Source organism: Vulpes vulpes, chromosome 5 (genome assembly GCF_048418805.1).
Source record: "Vulpes vulpes isolate BD-2025 chromosome 5, VulVul3, whole genome shotgun sequence".
NCBI classification, from domain to species: Eukaryota; Metazoa; Chordata; class Mammalia; order Carnivora; family Canidae; genus Vulpes; species Vulpes vulpes.
The window spans coordinates 126,438,488-126,453,009 of NC_132784.1; the positions used below are offsets into that span (position 1 = coordinate 126,438,488).

The 14,522-nt window shown below is 38.3% G+C and overlaps 1 protein-coding gene across 1 annotated transcript in view; it reads right to left on the reverse strand.

Annotated features, from left to right (window-relative positions):
• Window positions 1–2,195: 2,195 nt before the first annotated feature.
• Window positions 2,196–14,522, reverse strand: part of NAMPT (nicotinamide phosphoribosyltransferase) — a 45,167-nt gene continuing 32,840 nt past the window's right edge. The window contains exons 7-11 of the mRNA XM_072759948.1: window positions 13,193–13,418; window positions 11,010–11,129; window positions 8,847–8,987; window positions 7,131–7,265; window positions 2,196–5,140 (exon numbers count right to left, since the gene is read on the reverse strand). Of these exons, the coding sequence (XP_072616049.1) occupies window positions 5,030–5,140; window positions 7,131–7,265; window positions 8,847–8,987; window positions 11,010–11,129; window positions 13,193–13,418 (733 nt within the window). The 3' untranslated portion in view covers window positions 2,196–5,029. The remainder of the gene's footprint in view (window positions 5,141–7,130; window positions 7,266–8,846; window positions 8,988–11,009; window positions 11,130–13,192; window positions 13,419–14,522) is intronic.

Here is a 14,522-nt window from a genome sequence, read left to right on the forward strand (position 1 = left end):
CAAGTATTTCATAGTCAGTTTTACCAGCACAAAGAACTGTGAACCAAATAAAGGTGGAGTTGTCTCTGGGGAACAGGTAACAAGTCGCGAAACCTCAAATAGAACAGAAATTTAAAACGGTGGGAAGAACCCGAATACACGAGAGGTGACCGGTTTTATCTGGCTGCTCTTTTTAGAACTACTAAACAAAATGTAAATCTTAAAACATTCAAAACAAACGAATTCAAAAATGTCTTTGAGGGCTTGAACCCTTGGGCCAGTGTCAGTGGAAGGGGTGTTTGTAGCACGCTAATAAAATCAAGAAATTTCTTATCTAGTGATTCCCTTCCCATTCAGGATGTCGACACAAACGTTGTGCTGGTAAAGGACATCAGGGCAAGACACAAGGTGCTGCGTATCGGCCTGTGCTTGGACGCTGCGACGAGGCGGCGCTTCTCCTCTTGCCGGCTGGCCTGGGTCAGGGGTCTCCACGGCCTGATCCCTTTGAGGCTCATCGTTGCGGCCTCCTGCTGACCTCCTGGTCCCTTGCCCGCCACAGCTTTCCTCTCCAACTCCAGCCTCTGCCATCTTCCTGGATGATTTTAATGTCCACCGCCCAACCCATCTGCCCTTTCAGGTTTCCTGATCTTGTTTTGTCTCATGATCTTCTTCACTTAGCCACTGCAAGGTCGACCTTGCAAGTGCTCCGTGGTCGTGCTCCTCCCCGCTCATGATCCACGCGTCCTTCCAGACCTGCCTGTTCCAGCGACTCCCGGGGGACAGAGCTGCTGTCACACTGTCCATCGGCTCCCAGCTACCTTCCCCGCGCTCTGCGTAGCCCTCATGTCCCTACCCATCCAGCTTAGATACGTAGGACCATTATTTCAGCAGTTATTCAATGAGTATCCCTTTGTTTTATCAAACTCATCTGGCAGAACACCAGGCATCTCCATCTTCTGCGTCTGGACCCAGGGGCGGGTGCTGAGGGGAACCCCACAATCCGGGTCGGCCAGCTCTCCCTGCACGTTCCCAGCCACCGTGTAGGTGGGGCCTCCACACGGTCTGTAGTCCTGCTAGGTCTCTTCATTCTCCACTCTTCTAAAACCTCCTGTTTCCAAAGCCCAATCCCCTCTGGCCGTGGCCTCACAGGAAGCCCAGGCCTGCACGTGCGCCTGCCAGCCTCTCCGCCGGGGCCCTGGACGCCACCGTCTGCCTCCCTCTTTACCCAACACCATCTCCGACTCCTTCTCTCTCAGCTTCAGCTTCTCCCTCTTTCCCGAGTCCTTTTTAGAAATAAAGCAGTAGCTAAAGCGGGGGTGGAAGACGTGCTGCTCCCTCATTTCTTGCCTCCTTTTCACACCCCAAATTCAGAGTTTCGTCGGGTAGCTGCCTTCGCCCGTGCTGCTCCAGTGCTGGGGGCGGGGGGTGCTGGTAGGCCACTGGTGGCTGTCCGGGGCTGTCCGGGTGACACCAGTGGTGGCTCGGAATCCGTTGCCCTGGTCTCAGCAGCCTTCTGCACCACGCACACCTCACTCCCTTCCCTCCTCTTCCCTTTCTCCTCCTGGTTTCCCTCGCATCTCTTCAGCTACCACTCCTCGGGCTTCTCTGCGGCTCAGCTTCTGCCGCTTGACTTTTCAGAGTTCCTCTGGGTTTGCCCTCACTCCTCTTTTCCCTGGAACTCTCCAGCAGAGATTGGCACATTTTGTCTTTAAAGGGCCATAAAGTAAATTATTTCAGGCTCTGCAGGCCTTAAGGTCTGTCGCAACTTCTCAGCTCTGCTGCTGTAGCAGGAAAGCAGCCACGGGCAATAATTAGACTAATGTGTGTGGCTTGTTCCAATCAGACTGTATTTACAAGAACAGATGGGCCTGTGGTTTGCCAAGGCCACAGCCTGTCTCCGCAGAGCAGAGCCCTTTCCTGTGTCTCTGATGACCAGCAAATTCATACCTGGAGCCCCTCCTGTCCCCAAGTCTGTACCTCCAACTACCAGTGTCTCTGTGGCAGTTCAGATCTTAAGCTAGGACCTTACCCTTTCCCATCAAATCTGTTCTCCCTCCAGTGTCCTTACCAAGAGGCCCTGCCATTCAGACGGCTGCACAAGGCAGAAAATGGAGGGGTCGTCCTGGATGCCTCCCTCTCGTTTTCTAATTCTTTGAATTGGTGGAACAGTTAAAAGAGGGTAAGTCTAGAAATGGCCAGTATTTGAAGCACACAAATTTAACATTTCTAGTAGAGCTAAACTTTATTTCCATGTTTATTACATGTTTATCTTTGATGTTGGATACATATTAGAATTAACATACAACTTGGGAGAAAAGCTGGACATCCTCCACTGAATGGGTTAAAAAGGAATGTAAAACTACAAAATACTTGTTTAAGTGTTGAATTTCTAAATTATGGCAAACAGAACAAGAATTACCTTGCCATGTTTCTCTTTCTAGTTTTCCAAGATGAATTTCATTAGAAAATATTTTCATAACAATTTATTTCAAGAAAGGAAATAAGGGATAATCATTAAAACCATTTGACTTTAATTATAGAGTACAAATAAAGAGTCTTAACACAGAACTCCTATCTTCTATTTAAAATACAAATACTTCATGATATTATGAATGGAGAAGGATTAACTGGTATCAACTGCAAATCTCTAATGACTTAAGCAGACCCATACATGCCATTTGCTTTTATTTGGAAGAGTTAGGTTGATTTAAAGGTGACAGCAGAATTCTATTTGATAACTATGTCAACTGTTTGCTACTGAGAATGGGGATGGCCAAATACTAAGTGCTTAGTCATAGAAATTCAGATTAATCAGTTCCAAGTGGCCGAGAGAATTAATCATTCCACCCCCTCTCCACTCTATGGCCACGTACAAATGTACAGATTTTAGCATTCACTGAAAGGTTTAAAATAAAACTCCTCTAGCTACTCTGAAACTGCTGAAATTCACAGTACACAAAGAATATTGTCTGTAGTGTGATTCCAATGTTTTAAACAAAATCAAAATTATGGGTGGTTATCAACGTTGTTATTTGGTAATAAATACGGTTTTAATTCTCTATAAGCCCCTTAGCACATTTTGTGAAGAAAGCGGTGTTTTTAATACTACTAATTTTTACTTAGATACGTTTAAAAGAATCAGCTTAGAATTATTTTCCAACAGGAATTACAGGATGAAAACTCATAATAAAAATGAATAATGCTTATTAGTCTCATTAAAGAAGTATTTAGAATTATCTGCAAAAACCATGTTCTTTTTAATGATGTTTATAAGACATTCTACTGATAAGTACGTTTCTCATGTAACTGTTTAGGACAGATGATTTATGGCTTTTCAATTTTTAAAATTTCACATTTAATGTCATGTTGTTAAAGCTTTCAAAATCAGTCTTCCAAGATCAGATTCTTAAATAAGAAAGGAAAAAAAGAGAGACAAACATAGCTTCCTCCCTTCCCTGGAAATCAACATTTCTCTTAAACTTCAAGGCACACTCCTTTTCTTAGACCCCGGGGGTCAACAGACTTTTTCTACAAAGGGCCAGATAATAAACATTTCAGGCTTTGTGGGTCATACGGTCACTACATAACTACTCGATTTCTGCACTGTCCTGAGAAAGCAGTCATAGACAATACGTATGTACAAAAAGGAGCGCAGTCTGAACTTGGCCTGTGGGCCAGAGTTGGCCAACTCCTGCCTTAGAATAGACCGTAAATAGAAAAGAAGCATTAAAACAAAACTGGTCTCTACTCAGATGTGATGACTGACTCAGTATCTACCATTTCATCACTCTAGAACATTTTGATGCTGAACACTTGGAATGAGGCCAACCTACTATTCTTGGTTAAGATTCTTCTATTCAGACTCATGTCATCATGCTTTTAATTTATCCTCATTTAAGAACTTGCTTGAGTATATATATTGAGGGATTCAGTTTAAAATTAATAAATGATGTCCATACAATTTAATATCCAATTTAATTTTTTAAAAACTTAATGAAAAATAGAACAGAATCAAAACATTTAAAATAAGTACACTCACTACCCATTCCAGTAATTCATTTAAGTCATATCAACTCTAGAATAGGAAAAATAAATTCAGAAGTGTAATTACTTTAAAATACACTACTTCCACTTTTGTTAATATTTTACATTTATGTATATATTCTATAGTGGAAGCAGAAATTCTCTCTAAAAACATCTCCTTAAAATCTTGAGGTGCATGTTAGAGCCACAGGCAATATCTGACATATAAAATTGCAGTACAGGCCTTCAGATTTGGCATTTCACCGGTACAATACAATGACCAACGTATATAATCACTGTACAGTGCCTCGACATTCCAGTAAGAACCATTATTTTCTTTAATGTAGAATGATTAATACATATTCTACAAGGGGCAGTGAGGTTAGTAATTCTATAGGGTATGTCCCGACATAATTTTCAAATTGTACAATAACACAAACAACTCTGTTAAGGCCATGTTTTATTTGCTGATTAATGGACAAAAGGCAATGTAATTTATTTTCAAGTATTTTCTTGAAAGTCTGTGCTCATAAAAATCATGAAAAGTTGGAAAGACTGTTAAATCACTGAAACTTTAAATATATCTTACACAATCTTGTTTGTACAAAAATACAAGTTAAATATAAACATAAAGCAATCAATGATAATTTTATGCAAATCTGTTTTATGTGATCTTCAGTTATATATAAAAGTTTCTGGGTTATTTGTGAAAAGATCAATACCAGATTGAATTACTACCTATTGGCAAAGGGCCCTAAAAAGCTTACTTTAGCATTAATCTTTTACATGGTTAAGTACATTTCCTAATTTGAGATCACCTAAACACTGGAAAAAAAAAAAGTGAAAGGGCAGTATGTCCATAAACCAACAAATAATTTGGCTGTAATGTATCATAAAACACAAAGAACCCCCCCCAACGTCTGTACAATAAACATTATTACATACTCACACGCAGGTGTGTACGTGCGTGCAGGCACATACACACACAACACACACGCAGGCGAGCACACACACCCAGTCATAAAGCCTAATGAGGTGCTACTTCCAGTTCAATATTCAGCTTTGCATTTTTTCTTATTTCATCAAATGAATAGCTTTTTGTCACCTTCCCATTCTTGAAGACGGTATGGAGAAGATCCTGTACAAACATAACAATACTAAAATGTAACGATTATATTAGACTATCAAGCAAAATAATTAATGCTTTGATGAATCAGATTGACTAGTCAAATACAGAGATGTTTGATGGTGTTCAAATTATGAAATAACTTTATCCACAATGCTGGCTGGTGGAACAGGTAGTGAGCATGGCAATATCTCAAATGGCTATGTAAAAATATTTAGCTTTAAAAGAAGCAATGATCTAAATATTCTTAGAAGTTTTCCTTGAAGGAAGAAAAAAAAAATCGCTGGCTGATCCATCTCTACTTTTTCAGGTGGAGGATGCTTGCTGCTTGGCTGCCCAGAAGAATTGTGGCTGTCGCTGATAATCATGACTGACCATGAGCAAGGAAAGCCTGCCAGACCTTCCCTGGTTCCTAGACAATGGACTTAACGCTGATTAAACTTGCCAAATTTCCTAGTCACTGAATTTTGGACTTGGAAAAAAAAAAAAACAAAACAACAACAACCCTATAAAAACAAGAAACCAAACCAGAAACAAAAATAAGTATTGATTTCTTGATGAATGCATAGTGAACTGATTTAAAAACTGTGTATATTCCAAAAGTTACTGATTCATGTAATACATTTGATCTATGCAAGGGTAACAACGATTGAGAATTAAAACTAAATCCCTTTTTGGGTCTGGTAAAGCCACTCGGTCTCCCTAAACTAAGGTCTGCCTGCCTTTAGTTTCTCTTTAAAAACACCCCAAGACATAATCTGTCATGTCTAAGTTTTCCATCAAGATTAAGGTTCATGACCTTTTCTTTCAAAAAGTTAAGTATCAAGAGTAGTGATTCCTACTCTTAAATCAAAATGCCATTTAGGATTACAACTGATTACTGCCTCAAACATTCCAGAGTATTATTTACATAAATCAGTGCCTTTTAAAAATCATAGTTAGGACCCTGTCTAAAGTGACTCTAGTCCATCTGGATACACTAATTCAGCCAACTTTTGGTAGCTACAAGAGTTAAGTGAAGGCTACTAAAAGCCCCGAACAACAGGCTAGCTCTAAAAGTTAGTTTAGAGACCAAATATTTTTCATTAAAGACAGAAAAAAATGGATTCTGGCTCAAAATCTTAAAAGAGTATCAGAGTAATATACTCTAAGCAGAATATCAGTATGGTATAAAGAATCCATAGTGATAAATTAATGTTTGGTATAAACTTTTTTCTGAGAATATGAATGTTTATGAGTAGTTTCCCTTTCCCTCTAAAAGGGAGTTTTCTCAATCTAGTGGCTTAAATAAATTTGTAACTTCTGAGTTCATTAATGTAAGTGTATTTTTGCATGTTGAAGACCATGAGATCATATGGACCATTTTAGCACACTGTAAGTTTTTCTAGTCTGGCCGATTTGAATCAGAAAACTGGGTTAAGTCACCAATTATTATTATGCAGTCAGAATCCAGTCATGACCTTTCACATCTTCGCACTAGATAATGTAATATATTTTTTTTAAGCCCAGAATTGCTGTGAGAATCACATGTAACTAAAGAAAACTCATCTCAATTGGATTTTGTTAAGTTTTGACAGAATTACCTAAGTTTTACTATAACATAACAAGCATCCTTTAGATATTCTTAGCTGTTCCTCTTCAGAAATAATTTGCTGCTAAATTGGCAGTAAGAGATCAAATACACAAAAGCTTGTTGAAGCTCATCAGTCACTATCCTGCTGGTCACTATGTGGAAGAACTTTGTTTTTTGAATGTTAGAAAGTTTTTCACCCACTGTATGTACAATCTCATTTATGATGTAGATTGCTTTTCATCTTATTTTGGTAGGCTCAGTCAGCATCTGTACACATTTTACAACAAAATTTGTTCCATTACTTTGTCATTCAAGAAAAGAATTATTCTGAAAATAATTTAAAAATATAACCTAAGAGCCCTTTTCTTAATTTGGAAAGCTAACCTACTGGTAAAAAAGAAAAAAAATATATCAGCATAGATAACATACATGACCATATTCCTCAAGGTCTCCTTTTCCTTCTTCAAGTGTAACAAAATTCCCTGCTGGTGTCCTATGTAAAGATAATCGACCCTTTTTGGATCTTTTGTTGGGATCAGCGACTGGGTCCTTGAAGACATTAATCTGGAAGAAAGAAATAGAAGACTAAGCAGAAATGTTCACTCAATTCCCGTTAAAGAAAAAAGTTTATACATAATTTATACATAAACTTAAGGTACTTCATCGGTATAACTAAACGAATCCACATCTGGCTTTTATCTTTTTTTTTTTTTTTTTTAATTTTTATTTATTTATGATAGTCACAGAGAGAGAGAGAGAGAGAGAGGCAGACACAGGCAGAGGGAGAAGCAGGCTCCATGCACCGGGAGCCTGACGTGGGATTGGGATTCGATCCCGGGTCTCCAGGATCGCGCCCTGGGCCAAAGGCAGGCGCCAAACCGCTGCGCCACCCAGGGATCCCCTTTTTTTTTTTTTTTTTTTTTTAATTTTTATTTATTTATGATAGTCACACAGAGAGAGAGAGAGAGAGAGAGGCAGAGACATAGGCAGAGGGAGAAGCAGGCTCCATGCACCGGGAGCCCGACGTGGGATTCGATCCAGGGTCTCCAGGATCGCGCCCTGGGCCAAAGGCAGGCGCTAAACCGCTGTGCCACCCAGGGATCCCCACATCTGGCTTTTAGAAGCATAGTTCTAGTCTGTGTTGGAGGACAGAGTCCTCTGTTAGGAAAAAAGATATGAACAAAATCCAAGTCTTGAGTATCCTGTCTTACCACGATAGACACCTAATACTCTAGTTGTAGGAAGTCTTTGAAGTTAATATATGTGACTATTAAGAGATCTCTTATATTTTGAAGTGCCTTTAACTGATTCAAGTATAGCACATTCATGCTATTAAAAAATCTGCATCAACTGTATTATATAATCTGTGGCAAGAGAACTAGGATTTTTGCTAAAGTAAAGACTTCCATTACATTACTTTATAACTTTGTTACTTTTTACTCTATTCCTTGTTACTGTGAAAAAACAAAGAAGACCTAGAGAACCTAAAGAGAACAGAAGGTTTGTTTAAAGATCAGCAAGGTCAGGGAGCCAATGTAATGGAAGCAAGAAGTATGATTGAACCCCAGAACCTTCCAAAGACAGAAATGAAGTAAAAGCAGGGAACCAACGTAGGGGTTCTGAGGAGTTCTTAGTATCCCACATCACCCCTCTGGATCCGGAGCTTCTCAAGAGTCTAAGAAGAGCCAGGGGGATTGCTGTGCAGCCGCCTAAAACGGGCAGTGTGGGGTCCCATTTTCAGGCTATCAGAACAGGATTCTGGTATCACAGCTCCAGTGTCATGCTCTGCCTCTCTCAGACACTGCCAGTGCTTTCATATTTGCTTATCTTTAATATGTGATGGCCATGTTAACTGACATTCCTACTCAAAATGGTCAGCGTTTTGACTGAAAGGTGTAATACGGAAGCAGTGGGAAATGAATGGCCTGCATCATTTCTCAAATATTATTTTTTTCTCCTTTCTCCAAGTCACATTATTTTATACCTAATGTTTCTTTTCTTTCCTTGTTTTGAGTCAAGGTCAGTGGTACCTGACAACACATTATGAATTTAGGACTTTATCCTTTGATTACTGCATTGAATAACTGCATCCTACTAGACACATAAGCAAAGTACTACCACAGCAGTACAAGTTGAAAGACTTACCCCAAGGCCATTGGTTACAACATAACTACACTTGAAGGAGCAATTCAAGAGATCTCTTGTTAACTTCTGTAGCAAAGCTCCACCAGAACCAAAGGCAATATTTTCAATACTCCATTTTTTTTGCTTCATGCCTTCTACAATCTAGAAGATCAAAAAACAGAAACTTAGTAACCTGAAAGAGGATTTTCCTGGGGCCATACTGATGAATAAAACATCCTAGAGCCATTTCATAACTCCATACAGGGTGAGGGAAGAGTAAGGCTTACAGAGTTATACTCCACATTTTCTCTTTTAAAATACCTACCTGCCTCAAAAAGGTATAGGTGTGAAGGGATAGGATTTCATTCAGAGCTCCTGAATTGGTGGTGTCACTGTGACTGTGGTTGGTTAGGGATGGGCGAATGAAAGCAATGAGGGAATAAGGAACTGGTGGTAAAACATTTAAAGTTTTGTGTCCAATACAAAAGAGATTTCTGCCTCTTTTTTCCTAAGTAGGTAGATTTGTTCCCGTACAAAAACCTAGAGCAGGGTTACACCATCACCTTCATGAGACGTGACAGCAAAGTTTAAGAGGAAGGCTGACAGTCAATGACAGAAGTCAGTTGTCTGAGATTAAACAGATTTTCTCATTTTGTCAAAGTTAATGCATCCAGTACATGTAAAAAGAAAACTGCTATAACCTTTTCATGGTTCTGAAAACTTATTTTAATCCCCCTCCAAGACGAAGAAAGCATGTATTATTACCCTTTAGGTGATGTAACACATGAATGCATCTGCATTAACTGTTCACCAAGGCCAACGAGGATCTGCCTCAATATTTAACTTGTTTGCAAAGTTAAAAAAAAGAAAGTCAAGTTTAAAGCTGATACTCAACTTAAAAAAAAATGCATGTACATCCTCAAAATTAAAAAAAAACAAAACAAAAATGAAAGCTGAAGAGTTTCAGTTTTTAAAGAGAAGCTCAAACCCCCAATTGAAGCACCTGCTGTCAAGAGCAGACTGGCGGGTTTGAGCACTGGGAAGAATGCTGCACTAATGGGTTCTCTGAAAATGGCATGGGCCCTGCCTGCCCATGATTCTGCATCCAAAAGAAGGGAGAAATGTGTGTGAGGGCACTTGCTAAGCTGGCTAAAATATAGGCATGGGTAACAGTTCTTTACTGATACCAAGGTAAGAAACCTTTAATTTAGCTGAACGAGGGAGATGATGGCAATTAAAAATGCCAGCTGAGATCTCTAGACCCAGGTCGTCCTCCTCACTGCAGACTTACTCTCACCTCACCACACTCTTGCAAATTTGGTAACTTGGTTTATACAAGTGGATACTATCTGAGATTGACAGACATTAAAATATCAGTGGTTTACCACAGTAGACTGTCTACATTATGTTATCAGTGGTGGTCTTAATTTTTGTGGAGTATTTTATGTATTAAAATGAAATTATAGTGCTTTAAAAGTTTATCTGGGGAAAAAGCAGAGGCACAGGCTTTAAGATTCTACAACACTGGCTACATCTAACAAGTGATGACAGTCAACACTTAAGTTAGAAGACGTGACAAACCATTCTACGGTTTTCAAGAAAGCACATATTAACACCATCCAGGTTCCTTAATTCCATTCCAATAAAACACACCTATTTAAGCAGTGTCAAGACTTTTTGTTTTACATACAAGGAGCTGATCCTTGACTGGCACTTTCTTGTTTCCCAGTGACATTTCTTTATAGACTCCACATCAGGGGTGCCCAGAGAGTAGTATGTGTGGTTTGGCTGATATGTCTAGACTTACATTTTTCTTTTCTCTAGCTTACTTTATTCTAGGAATGTAGTGTGTAACACACAGAGCAGACAAATATGTGTTGATTGACTGTTTGTTATTGTAAGGCTTCTGGCCAATAGCAGGCTCTTAGGAGTTAAGTTTTGGGGGAGTGAAGAATTATATATGATTTCTGAGTGCTGGGTGGAGGAGGTGTCGGCGCCCCTAACCCCTGCATTATTTAAGGGTCAACTGTGTTTATAAATTTTAAGCAATTAACAGAAAATATATTTACTATCATAAACATTTATAAGAATCATAACTATTTAAATTATTAATGTGCTATTTATAAACTGATAAGGAGCTTAAGTTAAGGATTGCTTTATTGAACTTTAATAGAAAACACATACCTCTTGTAAGGTATTAATATCTACTCCATCCCCTTGAATAACTCTAAGATAAGGTGGCAGCAACTTGTAGCCCTTTGAGTTCTCAGTAATAGGGAACTTCTTACCCAAAATATCCAAAACCTGTAGGGGAAAATAAACACCCAACACAAAATAACTAAAATTGGGGGAAAAAATGTAAAAACTTTCCACAGTTAAAAAAACGACTTTGCTTTGCTAGACAATCTTGAGAATATAAAAATTCATCAAATTACAAGAAAGCTCTATAACACTATGTACAAGCCTTCTAAAACTTAGTCTCAATTCTTTGATTATATTAGAAATAGGCATGTTATTTTTCTATGTCAATTTATACCATAAAGTCACTTAAAATACAAGTTTTTTCCTTCCTAGCTTTCAAATTATACAGATTTGAGAATAAAACCTTTAACGTTAGGAAATTAAAACAGCAAATATAAGTGAGCAGAGTGGCACAGCAGAAGTATGCTGGCCCCCTAGCCCAGAGGTGAATGAATGAAAAACAGTAAATATCCTCTTTCCAGTAGGTATATAAAAACGTTATTTGACAAACCTATAATTATGATTTGGATCTATTCTGTCTATGCCCAACAGTTTGTTTTGCTTATTTTTTTTAGGTTTGAGAGAATGAGAGCATGAGTAGGAGGGACAGAGGGAGAGGGAGAGAGTATCTCAAGCAGACTCTGCTGAGTGTGGAGCCTGATGCAGCCTGATCGCACGACCCTGAGATCATGACCTGAGCTGAAATCAACAAGAGTCAGAGGCTTAACCAACTGTGCCACACCCACGCTTATTTTATTTATTTATTCACGAGAGACACAAAGGGAGGCAGAGACACAGGCAGAGGGAGAAGCAGGCTCCATGCAGGGAGCCCGATGTGAGACTCGATCCCAGGACTCCTGGATCATGCCCTGAGCTGAAGGCTGGCACTAAACCACTGAGCTACCCGGGCTGCCCTGAAGTTCTCATTTACAGGTGATACTCATTTTTTTAAAAAGACAAATGGCATATTATGCAAATCATCCCACTCATTCATTGACTACTAAGATTTAGAACAGCTGAACTTCCTGAACAGTGATCTAAAATTTCTCAGAAAGCTTGGTCAGAGATACAAAAAGACCTACCAGACATAGATTTCTCTCCAATAACTCCCTTTTCCTAAATAAAGATTTTACCAATGAGAAAATTCCATATTGATGACTTGGTTTATTCTTAACTAGACCAACTGATATTCTTAACTAGATCAATACATTTTTATCAGGTAACAGGGAAAACATGAAACCTGTTAAGTTTGCTAAAATCAAGTTTGTTAATATTTCAGGCTAAGATCTTCAAAATGGCCTATTAATGAATATGATAGGAAAGACTTCTTGGTTCTATATCCCCCTTTTTCAAGGGTTAAGTAATTTACCATCTAATCATTAGCTGGGAAAGTGTGGTAAAGTGGAAAGGCAATAGAAAGATGTATGCTAAATACTTGGCATATTTTACGTGTTGTGTGACCTTCAAGTTATTTGAATCTCTCAAATAACTGTTGTTTTGTCTATAAAAAAGAGCTAGTAATATTTATCATAAGGTCTTCAAAGAGATTATATGACTTAGCTTTAAGTAAAGCACCTAACACAGTATTTTTCCAGTAGTAGGCATCAATAACCTGCTCTCACTAATGCTTTTTGAAGAAGGCAAACCAAGTACTGAACATTAAAAAGAAAATTTAAAAAGGGCAACAATGCTGCATTGAGGATCAACAGTATCTCCAAAGAGTTACTACCTGCAAAGTATTTTCGAATTCTTTTTATTCTTTTACTCACCTTGCACATATTTCTTCTTCAAAGATATAGCAAAGACTTGTGGTAAAGAAAAACAAACCACAAACTTGGTAACCAAATCACAGGATTAATATTATTAACTAATTTTCAAGGTAAGTAGAAAGTATCTGTTCAACATTAATACTTATTTGACAATATGTAAATAACACAGAACTGTGGGTATCCTGTTATTAATGTGTGGCCTTGGACGAACTTATTACTCTCTCTAGGCTGCAATTCTAAAATTAGAAGACTGGTCCAGATAGTTCTGAAATGGCATCTGCACAAATGAAATTAAAATAGTACTGATATAGCTCATCTACAGGCATTTTAATAATCAAGTTATGTATTAAAATTTACCTTTAATACAGTGTCCAGAGGATTTCCAGAATCAGGTCTGATTATCAGTGGTGCCTCTGTAGTTCTTGACAATATTAAATGTCTTAGATCTTCTCCCCATATTTTTTCACATGCGTTGTAAATGTCATAGCTATCACTGACCACAGATACAGGCACTGATGAAAACTGTGTTACTATATGTTCAAAAGCGTCTTTTTCACGGTCTTTCCCCCAGGCTGTTATGGTACTAGGAAACAAAGTGAAAACAGAGATTTACTTAGGCAGACACATTATCTATCTATTCCTGAATCATACCTCATGTACTATACTTACACCATCAACACCACAAAGAAGGTGAGTGATTTAGTTTAATGAATACACACTGTAAAGTTCATTGACTATTAGGGCCACGCCACCCCTAGGCTGATGTTTAAGACTGTAAGAAATCTTATTCCTGTCCCATAGTTATTTGAACTCTTAAAGTCATAGCCACCCAACGTTTTTGGTATTCCTGAACCTACTCATTTAAAATCAGTTCACTAGGGATTCCTGGCAGGCTCAGCTGGTAGAGCACGTGACTCCTGATCTCAGGGTTGAGTTTGAGCCCCGTGTTGTGTGTAGAATTTACTTAAAAAAAAAATCAAGTCAAATCAAATCAGTTAACTGAAAAAAGCACTCTGTAGATTATGCCAAGATGTCAGAAAGAATGACCACATATTCCTATTATTTTGCTAGGCAATGTAAGCACTTGGCTCCCTTCTGTAACTTTTCAAAACCATATACCAATAATAGCAGGGACCTATATTTGTCTTTTTTAACTTTAAAAATCTTATCCTTAAATGCAATTATTTGGGCAATTATTTGTACTGTACCATAAACACATATAGTCAACCAATAACCCTTTACTGGTTATATCTTCAAATGGCCAATAACAGGCAGCCATTTATTTCATCTAGAGTATCCACTACTAATTAATATATGCCCATGGAATGTAAGAATTTGAATACTTAGTTTGGGCAAAACATAATTAAGATGGGAAGTAAAATATAAGGGTTTCTATTAGGCAAAACTGTTAGAGTGATTTTTTTATCTCAAAACTGAAGAGTCCTACATACTAATTTATGTTTGAAACTGTCATTTCAACATGGGTTTTTTTTTTTTCGTTGTTGTTGTTGTTGTTGTTTTACCCTCCAAAGGACTGGAATAAAGTATTTATGCTGTCAGTGATATGCCAGTGCTAAAAGAGCATGTACACTTCAAGGTTATAAAGACTTAGCTACCCAGAGACTACTTTTGTCTGAAATGGAGAGACAGGATGTCTATTCACGTAAATCTCATTTTACAGTGAACA